This window comes from Anser brachyrhynchus, assembly GCF_964034855.1.
Source record: "Anser brachyrhynchus genome assembly, contig: SCAFFOLD_144, whole genome shotgun sequence".
Lineage (NCBI taxonomy): Eukaryota > Metazoa > Chordata > Aves > Anseriformes > Anatidae > Anser > Anser brachyrhynchus.
In genome coordinates, this window is record NW_027663941.1 from 1 (window position 1) to 16,090 (window position 16,090).

General features: G+C 70.6%; 2 protein-coding genes across 2 annotated transcripts; both read left to right on the plus strand.

Moving 5' to 3' along the window:
* Positions 1 to 632: 632 nt before the first annotated feature.
* HIF3A (hypoxia inducible factor 3 subunit alpha) lies at positions 633 to 12,786 on the plus strand (the record flags this gene model as incomplete). The annotated part of the gene is given in 13 exon segments (XM_080608731.1): positions 633 to 850; positions 2,106 to 2,242; positions 3,502 to 3,586; positions 3,926 to 4,035; positions 5,206 to 5,390; positions 6,188 to 6,225; positions 6,228 to 6,293; positions 7,997 to 8,046; positions 8,048 to 8,145; positions 9,307 to 9,431; positions 10,654 to 10,868; positions 11,477 to 11,553; positions 12,696 to 12,786. Coding segments are annotated over 13 exon segments (1,495 nt in total), but the record flags the coding sequence as incomplete, so codon positions are not given.
* LOC308186605 (uncharacterized protein) lies at positions 12,761 to 15,907 on the plus strand. Its single transcript, XM_080608736.1, has 3 exons — positions 12,761 to 13,034; positions 13,641 to 13,707; positions 14,118 to 15,907. The coding sequence occupies exons 1-3, from the start codon at positions 12,885 to 12,887 to the stop codon at positions 14,240 to 14,242; spliced, it is 342 nt and encodes a 113-aa protein (XP_080464862.1). The 5' UTR covers positions 12,761 to 12,884; the 3' UTR covers positions 14,243 to 15,907.
* Positions 15,908 to 16,090: the final 183 nt, after the last annotated feature.

Consider the following 16,090-nt stretch of genomic DNA (forward strand, 5'->3'; position numbering starts at 1 on the left):
CGGTGACGGTGTCCCCGTATCCTCAGTGTCCCCGTGTCAGTCCCCAAAGTCCCAGTGTCCCCATACCCACAGTCCCAGTGTCCCCAGGCTCACAGTGACGGTGTCCCGTACCTGCAGTGTCCCCATATCAGTCCCCAGAGTCTTGGTGTCCCCGTACCCACAGTGATGGTGTCCCAAGGCTTATGGTGACGGTGTCCCCGTACCTGCAGTGTCCCTGTGTCAGTCCCCAGAGTCTTGGTGTCCCCGTACCCACAGTGACGGTGTCCCCAGGCTCATGTTGATGTCCCCAGGCTCATGGTGACGGTGTCCCCATACCCTCAGTGTCCCCGTGTCAGTCCCCAAAGTCCCGCTGTCCCCATACCCACAGTCCCAGTGTCCCCAGGCTCACGGTGACGGTGTCCCCATACCCACAGTGTCCCCGTGTCAGTCCCCAAAATCTTGGTGTCCCCGTACCCACAGTGACGGCGTCCCCAGGCTCACGGTGACGCCGTCCCCGTCCCCGCAGTCCCGCTGTCCCCGTGCCCCCGGTGATGACGCCCCCACCCCTTCCACGGTGACCTCCGGCTGCCGCCGTCCCCGCGCATCCCCCCCCCGTCCCCCCCCCTGCCGCCGGCCCCGGGGGTGCCCCCGAGCGCCCACGGGTGCCGGTGGCCGCAGGTCGACGCCGGAGCTGCGGAAGGAGCGCTCGCGGGATACGCGGCGCGGTGCCGGCGCAGCCGGGAGACGGAGGTGTTCTACCAGCTGGCGCACACCCTGCCCTTCGCCCGCGGCGTCAGCGCCCACCTGGACAAGGCCTCCATCATGCGCCTCACCATCAGCTACCTGCGCGTCCACCGCCTCCTGGCCGCCGGTGAGAGCCCCGGCATCCACCCCCCACCCCCCCCCCACCCCGGGGAGCCCCGGGCACCCCCTGGGGCCTCCTTGGTCCTCCTGGGACCTCCTGGGGCCTCCTGGGGCCTCCTTGGTCCTCCTGGGACCTCCTGGGGCCTCCTTGGTCCTCCTGGGGGCCTCCTTGGTCCTCCTGGGACCTCCTGGGGCCTCCTGGGGCCTCCTTGGTCCTCCTGGGACCTCCTTGGTCCTCCTGGGGCTTCCTTGGTCCTCCCGAGAGCCTCTGGGACCTCTTGGGGTCTCCCAGGGCCTCTGGGGTCTCCTTGGTCCTTCTGGGACCTCTTGGGGTCTCCCAGGGCCTCTGAGTCCTTCTTGGTCCTCCTGGGACCTCTTGGGGTCTCCCAGGGCCTCTGGGGTCTCCTTGGTCCTCCTGGGGCTTCCTTGGTCCTCCTGAGAGCCTCTGGGACCTCTTGGGGTCTCCCAGGGCCTCGGAGTCCTTCTTGGTCCTCCTGCGACCTCCGGGACCTCCTGGGAACCCCTGGGACCTCCTGGGACCTCCTGAGAAGCTCTGGGACCTCCTTGGTCCTCCTGGGACCTCTTGGGGTCTTGGGACCTCTTGGGGTCTCCAGGGACCTCTTGGGGTCTCCCAGGGCCTCTGGGACCTCCTGGGGCCTCCTGGGGCCTATGGGACCTCCCGGGAACCCTTGGGACCTCCTGGGGTCTCCAGGACCTCCTGGGAACCCTTGGGACCTCCTAGGTCCTCCTGAGAACCTCTGGGGTCTCCTTGGTCCTCCCGGGACCTCTTGGGGTCTCCTAGGGCCTCTGGGACCTCCTGGTCCTCCTGAGAACCTCTGGGACCTCTTGGGGCCTCCTTGGGGCCTCTTTGGGCCTCCTGGACCTCCTGGGAACCCCGGGGACCTCCTGGGACCTCCTTGGTCCTCCTGGGAGCCTCTGGGATCTACTGGGAACCTCTGGGACCTCCTTGATCCTCCTGGGACCTCTGGGACATCTTTGGTCCTCCGGGGACCTTTCGAGATCCCCTGGGACCTCCCGGGCCCCCCCCAGGACCCCCCCTGACATCTCCTGACACTCGTGGCCACCCCCAAGACCTCCCCCCCTCCACCCCAAGCACCCCAAGGCCCCCCCTCCGGGCCCCCCCAGGAACCTCTTCCAACCCCCGAGCCCGACCCCCCCCCCCTTTATGACCTCTGCAGCCCCCCCGGGTGCCCCCCCCCAAGCCCCCCAGCACCCAGGGGTGACGCGGGACCCCCCCCCAGGTGCCTGGGCGGCGGTGGCGGAGGAGGTGGACGGGTGCTACCTGAAGGCGCTGAGCGGCTTCGTGATGGTGCTGAGCGAGGCCGGCGACATGATCTTCCTGTCCGAGAACGTCAACCGGCTGCTGGGGCTCAGCCAGGTCGGGGGGGGGGGGGAATGGGGGGGTCCCCTTGTGCGAGGGGGCTTGTGCGAGGGGCCTTGTGCAAGAGGGTTTGTGCAAGGCGGCTTGTGCAAGGGGCTGGTGCAATGGCATTTGTGCGCAGTGCTTGTGCAAAGGGGTTGGTGCAAAAGTGCTCGTGTGTGGCGCATGCAACGGCGCTTGTGCAGGAGGTGCTTGTGCAAAAGTCCTCATTCAAGAGGGCTTGTGCAAGGGGACTTGTGCAAAGGGGCTTGTGCAAGGGGCTGGTGCAATGGCTTTTGTGCGCAGTGCTCGTGCAAAGGGGTTGGTGCAAAAGTGCTCGTGTGTGGCGCATGCAACGGCGCTTGTGCAGGAGGTGCTTGTGCAAAAGTGCTAATTCAAGAGGGCTTGTGCAAGGGGGTTTGTGCAAGGGGGCTTGTGCAAGGGGCTGGTGCAATGGCACTTGTGCGCAGTGCTCGTGCAAAGGGGCTGGTGCAAAAGTGCTCGCGCGTGGCGCATGCAACAGCGCTTGTGCAGGAGGTGCTTGTGCAAAAGTGCTAATTCAAGAGGGCTTGTGCAAAGGGGCTTGTGCAAGGGGCTGGTGCAATGGCATTTGTGCGCAGTGCTCGTGCAAAGGGGCTCATGCAAAAGTGCTCGCGCGTGGCACATACAACGGCGCCTGTGCAGGGGGTGCTTGTGCAAAGGGGCTGGTGCAAAAGTGCTATTTCAGGAGGGCTTGTGCAAGAAGGCTTGTGCAAGGGGCTGGTACAATGGCACTTGTGCGCAGTGCTCGTGCAAAAGTGCTCGTGCGTGGCGCATACAATGGTGCTTGTGCAGAGGGTGCTTGTGCAAAGGGGCTGGTGCAAAAGTGCTCATTCAAGAGGGCTTGTGCAAGGGGGCTTGTGCAAGGGGGCTTGTGCAAGGGGGCTTGTGCAACAGCACTCGTGCAAAAGCACTTGGGCAAAGGTATTCGTGCAAGAGGGCTTGTGCAAAGCTGCTTGCCCAAGGGGGCTCGTGCAACAGCGCTTGTGCAGCGGCGTTTGTGCAGAGGTGCTCGTGCAAAGGTGCTCGTGCAAAGGGGCTTGTGAAAAGGAGCTCGTGCACAGGTGCTTGTGCAACGGTGCTTACACGAGGGTGCTTGTGGAAAGGGGCTCGTGCAAGAGGGCTTGTGCAACGGTGCTGGTGCGGGGGGGTCTCGTGCGAAGGGCGCTTGTGCGAAGGGCGCTTGTGCGAAGGGGCTCGTGCGAGCTGTGTCCCCCCCCCGCCCCCCCCCCGTGCAGCTGGAGCTGATCGGCCACAGCGTCTTCGACTTCGTGCACCCCTGCGACCACGAGGAGCTGCAGGACGTGCTCAGCCCCCGGCAGGGTGAGGCCCCCCCCACCCCGAAACCCCCCCCCCCCGGCACCCTCGGGCTCACCCAGGACTCCCCCACCCAGGGACCCCCCTCCCACCTGAGACCCCCCCCAAAAAAAACCCCACCCCTATACCCCCAAAAACCCCAAATACCCCATGGGCTGCAACCCCCCCCCCCAAAAAAAAACCCACCCCTATACCCCCTATACCCCAAATACCCCATGGGCTGCAACCCCCCCCCCCCAAAAAAAAACCCCACCCCTATACCCCCCAAACCCCAAATACCCCATGGGCTGCAACCCCCCCCCCCCAAAAAAAACCAAATGTCCCCCCCCCGCCCCCATGGCGCAGGGGGGCCGCGGCGGCGGGGGGAGCGCTCGGGGCGCAGCTTCTCGCTGCGGATGAAGAGCACCCTGACGGGGCGCGGGCGCTGCCTCAACCTGAAGGCTGCCTCCTGGAAGGTGGGGGGGGGCCCGGGGGGGGCATGGGGACATGGGGGGGACATGGGGGGGACACGGGGACATGGGGGGGACATTGGGGACATGGGGGGCATGGGGGGCATGGGGATATGGGGGACATGGGGGGGACATGGGGGGGACATGGGGGGGGCATGGGGGACATGGGGGGGACATGGGGGGGACATGGGGGGGCATGGGGGACACGGGGACATTGGGGGGGGCATGGGGGGGACATGGGGGACACGGGGACATTGGGGGGGCATGGGGGGGGACACGGGGACATGGGGGGACATGGGGGGCATGGGGACATGGGGGGGCATGGGGGGGACATGGGGGGGACATGGGACATTGGGGGGGACATGGGGGGGCATGGGGGGGACATGGGGACATTGGGGGGACATGGGGGGGCATGGGGACATTGGGGACATGGGGGGGCATGGGGGCATGGGGATGTGGGGGGGCATGGGGGCATGGGGACATGGGGGGGGCATGGGGACATTGGGGGGGACATGGGGGGACATGGGGGACATGGGGACATGGGGACGTGGGGGGGGACATGGGGGGCATGGGGATATGGGGGGGACATGGGGACATGGGGACACGGGGGGCATGGGGGCATGGGGACATGGGGACATGGGGGGGGACATGGGGGGGGCATGGGGGGGCATGGGGACATGGGGGGGACATGGGGGGGACATGGGGGGGCATGGGGGGGCATGGGGGGACAGGGAGACATGGGGGGGGTTGTGGAAATGTGGAGGGTGGGGATGGGGGGGGCACAGGGACATGGGGGGCATGGGGGGGGCACGGGGACATTGGGGACATGGAGGGGCATGGGGGGGACATGGGGGGGCATGGGGGGGCACGGGGGGGACATGGGGGGGACGTGGGGGGGCATGGGAAGGACATGGGGGGGACATGGGATGGGACAGGGCACGGGGGGACCTGGGGGACATAGGGTTGGGGGGGGGGGCAGGGAAATGTGGAGGCCGGGGGGGGTCTCTGGGGATGGGGGGGACATGGGGGGGGGGGCAGGACACGGGGTAAGGGGGGGGCACATGGGACTTGTGGGGGCTATAGGGGAACGGGGCACCCATGGGGGTGCGGGGGGGGGCTATAGGGGAACGGGGCACCCCCGGGGGTCCCGGCTGCTTACCCCCCCCCAAAAAAAAGGTGCTGCACTGCGCGGGCCACATGCGGTCGTACGCGGGGGCCGGGGGGGGCGACCCCCCCCTGCGCTGCCTGGTGCTGATCTGCGAGGCCATCCCGCACCCGGGGGCCATCGAGACCCCGCTGGGCTCGGGCACGGTGCTCAGCCGCCACTCCATGGACATGAAGTTCACCTACTGCGACGACAGGTCCGCGGCCCCCCCCGGGACCCCCCCCAATTCCCAAAACCCCGTAACGCCCCCGGACCCCCCCCAATTCCCAAAACCCCGTAACGCCCCCGGACCCCCCCCAATTCCCAAAACCCATAAAGCCCCCGGACCCCCCCCAATTCCCAAAACCCCATAACGCCCCCCCAGCACCCCCATAACTCCCCCGGACCCCCCCCAGTTCCCCCAACCCCATAACGTCCCCGGCCCCCCCCCCCCCAATTCCCAAAACCCCATAACGCCCCCCTCCAGCACCCCCATTCCCCCAACCCCATAAAGCCCCCGGACCCCCCCCAATTCCCCAACCCCATAACCCCCCCCCAGCACCCCCATAACTCCCCCGGACCCCCCCCAGTTCCCCCAACCCCATAAAGCCCCCTCCCCTCCAGCACCCCCATAATGCCCCCCGGCCCCCCCAATCCCCCAACCCCATAACGCCCCCGGACCCCCCCCATTCCCCAACCCCGTAACACCCCTGGACCCCCCCCCCATTCCCCCAACCCCATAACGCCCCCAGACCCCCCCCAATTCCCCCAACCCCATAACACCCACAGACCCCCCCCAATTCCCCAACCCCATAACACCCACAGACCCCCCCCCATTCCCCCAACCCCATAACGCCCCCCCCTTCCAGCACCCCACAGGGCTCCGCAGCTCCCTTAGGGCCCCCCGGCACCCCCTCCAGCACCCCGTAGGGGACCCCTGGGACCCCATAAGACCCCCCCAGCCCCTCTCGCTGCCCCCCCCCCCCCGAAACCCCGCTGATTTGGGGTGCGCAGGATCGGGGAGGTGGCGGGGTACGCCCCCGAGGAGCTGCTCGCTGCTCCCTCTACGAGTACGTCCACGCGCTCGACTCCGACACCCTGAGCAGGAGCGTGCACACCCGTGAGTGCCTGCGCCCCCCCCGAACCCCAAATCTCCCCCCCCCCCAAACTTTGGAACCCTCCCCCCCCCCCCCCGGCACCCCAAAACCCCCCCCCAGCGCTCCTGGGCACGCCTGGGGCACCCCGATATCCCCCCCCCGGCACCCCATCATCACTCCTGTGCACCCCAGTATCCCCCCCCCCCGGGCACCCCGGGCACCCCAATATCCCCCTTGGGCACCCCAATATCCCCCCCTTGGCACCCTATCACCCCTCCCTTGGGCACCCCAATATCCCCCCCTTGGCACCCTATCACCCCTCCTGCGCACCCCGGTATCCTCGCCCCCCCCCCGGGCACCCCAATATCCCCCCAGCACCCTTCCAGCACCCTGGGAACCCCAATATCCCCCTTGGGCACCCCAATATCCCCCCCCTTGGCACCCCATCACCCCTCCTGGGCCCCCCAAGTCCCCCTAGCACCTCTGGCCATGCCTGGGACACCCCAACATCTCCTTTGGGAACCCCAATTACCCCCCTCAGCACCCCCTGGGGCACCCCTTCAGCACCCCAAAACCCCCCTCAGCACCCCTCTGGGCACCCCAATACCTCCCCTGGGCACCCCTTCAGCACCCCAGTATCCCCCTCAGCACCCTCTGGGTACCCCAATATCCCCTTGGGCAACCCTGGGGGACCCCAGTATCCCTCCCAGCACCCTCTGGGCACCCCAATACCTCCCCTGGGCACCCCTTCAGCACCCCAATATCCCCCTCAGCACCCTCTGGGCACCCCAATACCTCCCCGGGCACCCCTTCAGCACCCCAATATCACCTCCAGCACCCTCTGGGCACCCCAATATCCCCTTGGGCAACCCTGGGGGACCCCAGTATCCCTCCCAGCACCCTCTGGGCACCCCAATACCTCCCCTGGGCACCCTTTCAGCACCCCAATATCCCCCTCAGCACCCTCTGGGTACCCCAATATCCCCTTGGGCAACCCTGGGGGACCCCAGTATCCCTCCCAGAACCCTCTGGGCACCCCAATACCTCCCCTGGGCACCCTTCAGCACCCCAAAACCCCCCTCAGCACCCTCTGTGCACCCCAATATCTCCCCTGGGCACCCCTTCAGCACCCCAAAACCCCCCTCAGCACCCTCTGGGCACCCCAATGTCTCCCCTGGGCACCCCTTCAGCACCCCAATATCCCCCTCAGCACCCTCTGGGCACCCCAATACCTCCCCTGGGCACCCCTTCAGCACCCCAGTATCACCTCCAACACCCTCTGGGCACCCCAGTATCCCTTTGGGCAACCCTGGGGGACCCCAGTATCCCTTAAAGCACCCTCTGGGCACCCCAATATCCCCTTGGGCACCCCTTCAGCACCCCAAACCTCCCCCAGCACCCTCTGGGCACCCCAATACCTCCCCTGGGCACCCCTTCAGCACCCCAATATCCCCCTCAGCACCCTCTGGGCACCCCAATATCCCCTTGGGCACCCCTTCAGCACCCCTCAGCACCCCCTGGGCACCCCAGTATCTCCCCAGGACACCCCTTCAGCACCCCAATATCCCCCTCAGCACCCTCTGGGCACCCCAATATCTCCCCTGGGCACCCAATATCCCCCTCAGCACCCCCCTGGGCACCCCACTATCCCCCCCCAGCGCCTCCTGGGGCACCCCCTATCGCCCCCCCCCGGCACCCTTGGGTCACCCGGGTCCCCCCCCCGCAGTGCTGAGCAAGGGCCAGGCGGTGACGAGCCAGTACCGGTTCCTGGCCAAGCGCGGGGGGGTTCCTGTGGGCGCAGACCCAGGCCACCGTCATCGCCAACAGCCGCAGCGCCCAGCCCGAGGGCATCGTCTGCCTCCACTTCGTCCTCAGGTGGGACGCGGGGACGCGGGGACGCGGGGCAGGGCACCCCCCCCCGTACCTATACCCCAGCCCCGGTGCCCGTTGGGGTGCAGCACCTCGTCCCCCGTCCCCTGTACCCCATCCCCGGTGCCCGTTGGGGTGCAGCGCCCCGTCCCCCATCCCCTGTACCCCATCCCCGGTGCCCGTTGGGGTGCAGCACCCGTCCCCCCATTCCCCTGTATCCCATCCCCGGTGCTTATTGGGGTGCAGCACCCCGTCCCCCATCCCCTCTATCCCAGCCCCGGTGCCCGTTGGGGTGCAGCACCCCGTCCCCTGTCCCCTGTATCCCATCCCCAGTGCCTCTTGGGGTGCAGCAACCCGTTCCCCCATCCCCTGTACCCCATCCCGGTGCCCGTTGGGGTGCAGCACCTCGTCCCCCATCCCCTGTACCCCATCCCGGTGCCTCTTGGGGTGCAGCACCCCGTCCCCCCATCCCCTCTATCCCAGCCCTGGTGCCCGTTGGGGTGCGGGACCCCATACCCCAGCACCTGCTGGGGGTCAGCACCCCGTACCCCATAACTTTATGGTGGTCAGCACCCCATACCCTACACCCCATACCCCATCTCCTGGGGGGGCCAGCACCCCGTACCCATAACCCGGTACCCCCTGGGGGTCAGCACCCCGTACCCCATAACTTTATGGTGGTCAGCACCCCCGTACCCCACACCCCATACCCCATCTCCTGGGGGGGCCAGCACCCCGTACCCATACCCGGTACCCCTTGGGGGTCAGCACCCCGTACCCCATAACTTTATGGTGGTCAGCACCCCGTACCCCATACCCGGTACCCCCTGGGGGTCAGCACCCCGTACCCCATAACTTTATGGTGGTCAGCACCCTGTACCCCACACCCCATACCCCATTTCCTGGGGGGGGCAGCACCCCGTACCCATACCCGGTACCCCCTGGGGGTCAGCACCCCGTACCCCATAACTTTATGGTGGTCAGCACCCTGTACCCCACACCCCATACCCCCATCTCCTGGGGGGGCCAGCACCCCGTACCCGTACCCGGTGCCCCCCGGAGGCTCAGCACCCCGTCCCCCGTCCCCCGTCCCCGCTGGGGTCGGTGCCCCACTGCGGGGTCCCGTCCCCGGGCTCGGGGGGGGGCCGGGCTGACGGCCGCCCGCAGCCGCGTGGAGCAGCGCGGGGTGGTGCTGTCGCTGGAGCAGACCCAACGCCGCGGTGAGGGGCGCCGCCTGCCCCCCCCAGCGCCCGGCCCTGACGCCCCCGACACCGTCCTCAACCTCAGCCTCGGTGGGGCAACTGGGGGGGGCAAACTGGGAGCGCTGGGAGGGGTTGGGGGGGGGTGCCGGGAGGGTACTGGGGGCACGGGGAGCACTGGGAATGGGATGGGATGGGGGCACTGGGAGCACTGGGAATGGGATGGGGGCACTGGGAGCACTGGGAGGGGTTGGGGGGGGGTGCTGGGAGGGTACTGGGGGCACGGGGAGAACTGGGAATGGGATGGGGGCACTGGGAAGTGCACTGGGGCAACTGGGGGCAACTGGGAGCACTGGGAATGGGATGGGATGGGGGCACTGGGAGCACTGGGAAGTGCACCGGGAGCAACTGGGGGCAACTGGGAGCGCTGGGAACGGGATGGGGTGGGGGCGCTGGGAGCACTGGGAAGTGCACTGGGAGCAACTGGGGGCAACTGGGAGCACTGGGAACGGGATGGATGAGGGCACTGGGAGCACTGGGGAGGGGTTGGGGGGTGCTGGGAGGGTACTGGGGACACGGGGAGAACTGGGAATGGGATGGGGGCACTGGAGCACTGGGAAGTGCACTGGGAGCAACTGGGGGCAACTGGGAGCACTGGGAGGGGTTGGGGGCTGCTGGGAGGGTACTGGGGCGCTGGAGCACTGGAGGGGGTTGGGGGGGCCATGGGAGCACGCTGTGGGGGTTCTGGGAGCACTGGGAGGGAATGGGGGGGGGCACTGGGGTTTGGTTCGTGGGGGTCCGTGGGGGTGATGAGGAGCTGGGGGGGTCCCGGGGTGGGGCAGGGCTGTGGGGGCAGCCCCGGGGTGCTTTGGGGGTCCCTGGGGTGCTTTGGGGGGGGGTCCCTGGGTGCTTTGGGGGGGGGTCCCTGGGGCGCTATGGGGGGGTCCCTGGGGCGCTTTGGGGGGGTCCCTGGGGTGCTTTGGGGGGGTCCCTGGGGTGCTTTGGGGGGGGGGTCCCTGGGGTGCTTTGGGGGGGGTCCCTGGGGTGCTTTGCGGGGGTCCCTGGGACGCTTTGGGGGGGTCCCTGGGGGCGCTTTGGGGGGGTCCCTGGGACGCTTTGGGGGGGTCCCTGGGGCGTTGGGAGATTGAGGGGGGGGGTGTCCCTGGGGGTGCTGGGAGGGTTTTGGAGGGGGTCCTAGGGGACCCCAGAGGCTTTTTTTTTTGGGGGGGGGGGGTTTGTCCGGGAGGGTGCAGCACCGGGGAGGTCTGGGGGTGCTGGGGGGGGGTCCCCGGCCCCGTTGTAACGCCGCGGGCAGGGGTGGGGGGCCCGCGGGTGTTGGCTTTCGTGCGCCCGGCCCACGTCCCCGAGGCGGCGCTGCAGCGGGACCCCCGGCGCTTCTGCTCCCCCGAGCTCGCCCCGCCTCCTCGCCCCCATCTTCGACCCCCCCCCCGCGCCCCCCCCCCCCGGCGTCGACCCCGCAGCCCCTCCCCGGTGAGTCCGGCCCCCCCGGAGCTGGGCGAGGAATTTAAGGTGGGGGGGGGGGGGGGGGGTCGTGGGGGGGGGGGGTCTCGGCCATGTGGTGGGGGGAGCTGACACAGCGAGGGGGGGGGGCTTGGGGGATTCTGGGGTGTTAAATGGGGGGGGGGGCGGATTTGGGGGGGGGGCACGCAGGGATAACGGGGACCAACGGGCACACGAAGGGGCGGGAGGGGATGTGGGAATGGGGGGGGGGGACAGGGCATTAAGGGGGGGGGTTGGGGGGGGCGGGGGGGCTTTGGGGGCCCCGAGGGGGTGGTCCCTGGGGGGGGATGGGCCCTGGGGGGGGGTCCCTGGAGGGTCTTGGGGGGGCTTTGGGGTTTCTCAGCTGGGTTATGGGGGGGGGGGAGCTGCAGGGAGGGGTCCCCGGCTACCGGGGGGGGGGTCTGGTGGGGGGGGGACGTTGGAAGGCCTGGCTGGGCTGTAGGGGTTCCTGGGGGGGCTCCCTGGGGGTCCTTGGCAAGGCCGGGGGGTCCGGGAGGGGAATGGGGGGGGGGGGTCCTGGCCGGGCCGGGACCTCAGGGGGCCCATCGGGGGCTCAGGGGGGGTGAGGGGGGGTCCCCGGGGGCTCCATGGCCGTGCCCCCCCCCCCCTCCCCGCAGCCCCCCGGGGACGAGCTGCTCTTCGAGGTGCAGAAGCTCTTCGCCGGGAGCCCGGCGCCCCGGCACGGCCCCTGCAGGTACTGGAGGGGGGGGGGGGGGGGCGCAGGGAAGGGGGACCCCCCCCCCTCGGCAGCCCCACAGTTTGGGGGGGCCCCCCCCCCAAAACCCACGCCCCCCCCCCCCCCCCCCCAGGCCGCCCCGCTGGACCTGGCCATGCTGGCCCCCTACATCCCCATGGACGGCCGACTTCCAGCTGGGCGGGGCCGAGGCGCCCAGGGGGGCGTGGCCAGCGCCCTCCAGGCCCCCGCCCCCTCGGCCCAGGCCCCGCCCCCGAGGCCCCGGGCCCGCAGCTTCCCCGGGCGCGGCCCCGCCCGCCCCGCCCCGGCCCCGCCTCCCGCGCTGGGGCAGCGACCCCGCCCTCGGGCCCGGCCCCGCCCCGATGCCCCGCCAGGAAGAGGTGGGCGGGGCTAAGGAAAGGGGGCGGGGCTAAGGGAGGGGCGGGGCTAAGGAAGGGGGCGGGGCTATGGAAAGGGGGAGGGGCTAAGGAAGGGGCGGGGCTAAGGAAGGGGGCGGGGCTAAGGGAGTGGGGCGGGGCTAAGGGAGGGGGCGGGGCTAAGGAGGGGGCGGGGCTAAGGGAGGGGATTGCGGTAAGGGAGGGGGCGGGGCTAAGGAAGGGGAGGGGCTAGGGGAGGGGCTAAGGGAGGGGGCGGGACTAAGGGAGGGGCGGGGCTAAGGGAGGGGGCGGGGCTAAGGGAGGGGGCGGGGCTAAGGGAGGGGGCGGGGCTAGGGAAGGGGACTGCACTAAGGGAGGGGGCGGGGCTAAGGGAGGGGGCGGGGCTAAGGGAGGGGGCGGGGCTAAGGAAAGGGGGCGGGGCTAAGGGAGGGAGTGCAGTGGATGGGGCAGGAGGGGGTGTGGCTCGAAGGGGGCGTGGTCTGGGATCGGAGGGGCGTGGCTAACGGGAGGGCGTGGCCAAAGGCGGCGTGGCCAAGGGAGGGCGCTGGTGGGGCGTGGTCAGGAGAGAGGCGTGGTCAGGAGAGGGCGTGGCTAAGGGGGCGTGTGGTTGGTGGGCGTGGTCAGAGGGGGCGTGGTTATAAGGAGGGCGAGGCTAAGGGGCGTGGCTAAGGGAGGGTGATGAATGGGCGTGGCTGGGGGCGTGGTCAGGGAGGGGCGTGGCCAAGAGGGTATGGATGAGGGCGTGCGGTTGGTGGGCGTGGCTAGGGGCGTGGTCGGGGGCGTGGGCAATGTGGTTGGGCAAGGGGGCGTGGTCGACGTGGGCGTGGTCGGGGGCGTGGCCAGGGGGCGTGGCTAACGGTGACGGCTCGGGGGGGCGGGGCACAGCTCATTGCGGGGGGGGCTGAGAACGGGCGGGGGCGGGTGGGCGTGGCCCTCGGGGGCGTGGCCCGCGGGATGTGGGGGCGTGGCCTGCGAGGGCGTGGCCGCTGGGCGTGGCCGGGCGTGACGGCGCTGCGCAGGGCGCGGGACCCGAGCGGGGAGGACGCGGGGGCCCCCCTGAAGCGCCCCGAGCTCGACCCCCACCTGCTGCCCCCCCTCGGCCTGGTACGGGGGGGGACACGGGGGGGAGGGGGGGGGGGCAATGGGGGGGGTGGGGCAATGGGGGGGGACACGGGGGAGGGGCAATGGGGGGGCACGGGGGGCAATGGGGGGGGACACGGGGGGGCAATGGGGGGGCACGGGGGGGTGGGGTAATGGGGGGGACACGGGGGGAGGGACAATGGGGGAGGACATGGGGGGGCAATGGGGGGGGACACAGAGGGGGCAGTGGGGGGGGACACGGGGGGGACAATGGGGGGGACACGGGGGGGGGGGAGGGACAATGGGGGGGACACGGGGGGAGGGGCAATGGGGGGGGACACGGGGGGTGGGGCAATGGGGGGGCAAGGGGGGAGGGGCAATGGGGGGCACGGGGGGGCAATGGGGGGGACACGGGGGGAGGGGCAATGGGGGGGGCACGGGGGGGGGTGAGGAGGGTGTTGGGGGGACACAAAGGGGCGAGGGGGGGACGTGGGAATGGGGAGGGGGGCGGGGGGGGCACGGGGGGGGGGAGGAGGGGAAATGGGGGGGGGTTGGGGACAGCCTGGGGGGGGGGGGTGAGGGTGCCGTGTCCCCGTGTCCCTCCTGTCACATCCCCCCCCCCCCCCCCAGGGGCTGCTGCTGAGCGGGGACGACCCCCCCGGGCTGAGCCCCCGCCTGGGGCAGGAGCAGCCCCTCGGTGAGGGGGGGGGGCTTAAAAAGGGGGGGGGGGGGAGGGCTGAAATGGGAGGGGGGAGGGGCTCAAAACCTGGGGGGGGGGTCCCCAAACCTGGGGGGGAACCCAAAACCTGGGGGGAGCAGCAGTGGGGGCACCCAAAGGGGGGGGGGGGGGGCAATAATGGGGGGACCCCAACCTGTGGGGGCCGAGACCTGCAGGGAGCCCCAAGCTGCCCCCCCCCCCCCCCCAAATTAGGGGGTGCGTGATAATGAGGGGGGGGGCCACAACGGGGGGGGGGTGGCCCCAAGATGGGGGAGCCCCACGTGGGGGATGGGCACAACTAAAGGTGACTGGGGGGGGGGGAGGGGGCGGGGGGGGCACCCCAATAATGTTTTTTGCCCCCCCCCCCCCCCCCCCCCCCCCCCCCGCAGCGCTGCTGGGTGACGGCCTGGCCCTGCCGGGGGTCCCACCCCCGGGGCCCCCCCGGGAGGAGGAGACCGAGGCCGAAGGGCACCCGGTGGGGGCCCCCCGGGACCCACGTCTGGAGAGCAACTGAGGGGGGGGGGGCCCACATCATTCCCCCCCCCCCCGTCCGCCCCCCCAAAACCAGTGGCGGGTCCAAGACAACGACCCCCCCCGACACCCAATGGGGGCCCCCAAAACACCCCCCCCCCCAAAAAAAACACCAAAAAGGGGGGGGGGGGGCCCGGAACACCAACAGTGCCCCCCCCCCCCGACCCCCCCCGGTTGTCCCCGTATCACGCCCCACAAAACCGGGGGGGGGGGGGGGCCCAAACGTGCCCCCTCCCGGCTGGATAATGGGGAGACCTGGGCAGAGCGACGGCCCAGCGTGAAATGGGGGGGGGGGGGCACCCAAAGCTATGACCCCCCCCCCCCCCAGTGCCCCCCCCCTCAGGTGCCCCCGGTACCCCCGTCCTGGGGGCCCCCCGATTTCCACCATTTCCCTCCCCCTTGCCCCCCCCCCCCCAAATTCTCCCCTCACAGACCCACAATTTTGCCCCCCCCCCCAGCACCTGTGCCCCCCCCGCCCCAAACCGTGACACCCCCAAATTCCCCCTGGGGCCTCCCAGGCCCCCCCCTCCTACCTCGGCCTGCCCCCCCCCCCCCCCCCCCGGGGGGTGGGGGGGGGGCTTGCAGGGGGGGGTGCGTCCCCCCCGATCGGTGCTGGGCTGAAAATGCCCCTTTGGGGGGGCCCCGGGACCCCCCCCCCCAACCATCTGGGACCACCGGGGCAGTGCCCCCCCCCCCCGGGACCCCCCTTTTCTACAGCTCCGTCCTGCGCAGCCCAGGGAGCTCCGGAGAGGGAGGCCCTCGTGCGAGAGCCTCGTGCAAGGGCCGCCCCTCGTGTAAAAGCCGTCCTCGTGCACGAGCCGCCCTTGTGCGAGAGCCTCCCTCGTGCAAGAGCTGCTCTCGTGCAAGAGCCTAGTGCGACAGTCGCCCTCGTGCAAGAGCTGCCCTCATGTCAGAGCCACCCTCGTGCAAGAGCCTCGTGCTAGAGCTGCGCTTGTGCAACAGCCTCAGGCGGAAGCCTCGTGCGAGAGCCGCCCTCGTGCGGGAGCCACCTTTGCGGGAGAGCCTCGTGCAAGAGCCACTCTCGTGCACGAGCCTCGTGCGAGCGGGCCGCCCTCGTGCAAGAACCGCCCGTGTGCAAGAGCCGCCACCGTGCGAGAGCCGCCCTCGTGCACAATCCTCGTGCAAGACCCCCGTGCAAGAGCTGCCCTCGTGTGAGAGCCGCCCTCGTGCACAATCCTCGTGCAAGACCCCCGTGCAAGAGCTGCCCTCGTGTGAGAGCCGCCCTCGTGCACAATCCTCGTGCAAGGCCCCTGTGCAAGAGCCGTCCTCGTGCACAATCCTCGTGCAAGGCCCCTGTGTGGGAGCTGCCCTCGTGCAAGAGCCGCCCTCGTGCACAATCCTCGTGCAAGGCCCCCATGCGAGAGCCACCCTCGTGCACAATCCTCGTGCGAGCGCCGCCCCCGGCCTCCCCCAGCCCGGCCGCTTCGGGCCGAGCTCCGCGCTCGGCTCTCGTGTGCCTGAGCCGGGCCTGGGGGGGCGGGGGGGGGGGGGGGCTCGCTCGAGGCCCCCCCCCCCACCCCCCCCCGGTGCTGACGAGGGCGGGGGCCCAGAGCCGCTGGGACCCACACGCACACCCCCAGCCCCCCCCCCCCCTTTCGCTTTGGGGGGGGCCTTGTACCGCCCCCCCCCCCCCCCGCAGCGCTGTGCCCCCCCCCCCGCACCCCCATAAACCGGCCCTGAACCTCCGACGGCTCCGCCTCTGCCTGGGGGGCACCGGGGGGAGGGGGGGGGGGGGCACGGGAAGGGGGCGCACGGGGGGGGCCGCGGGCTGCGCCGTGGCCGCTCTGGTTCCTCCTCGGCCCTCTCTATG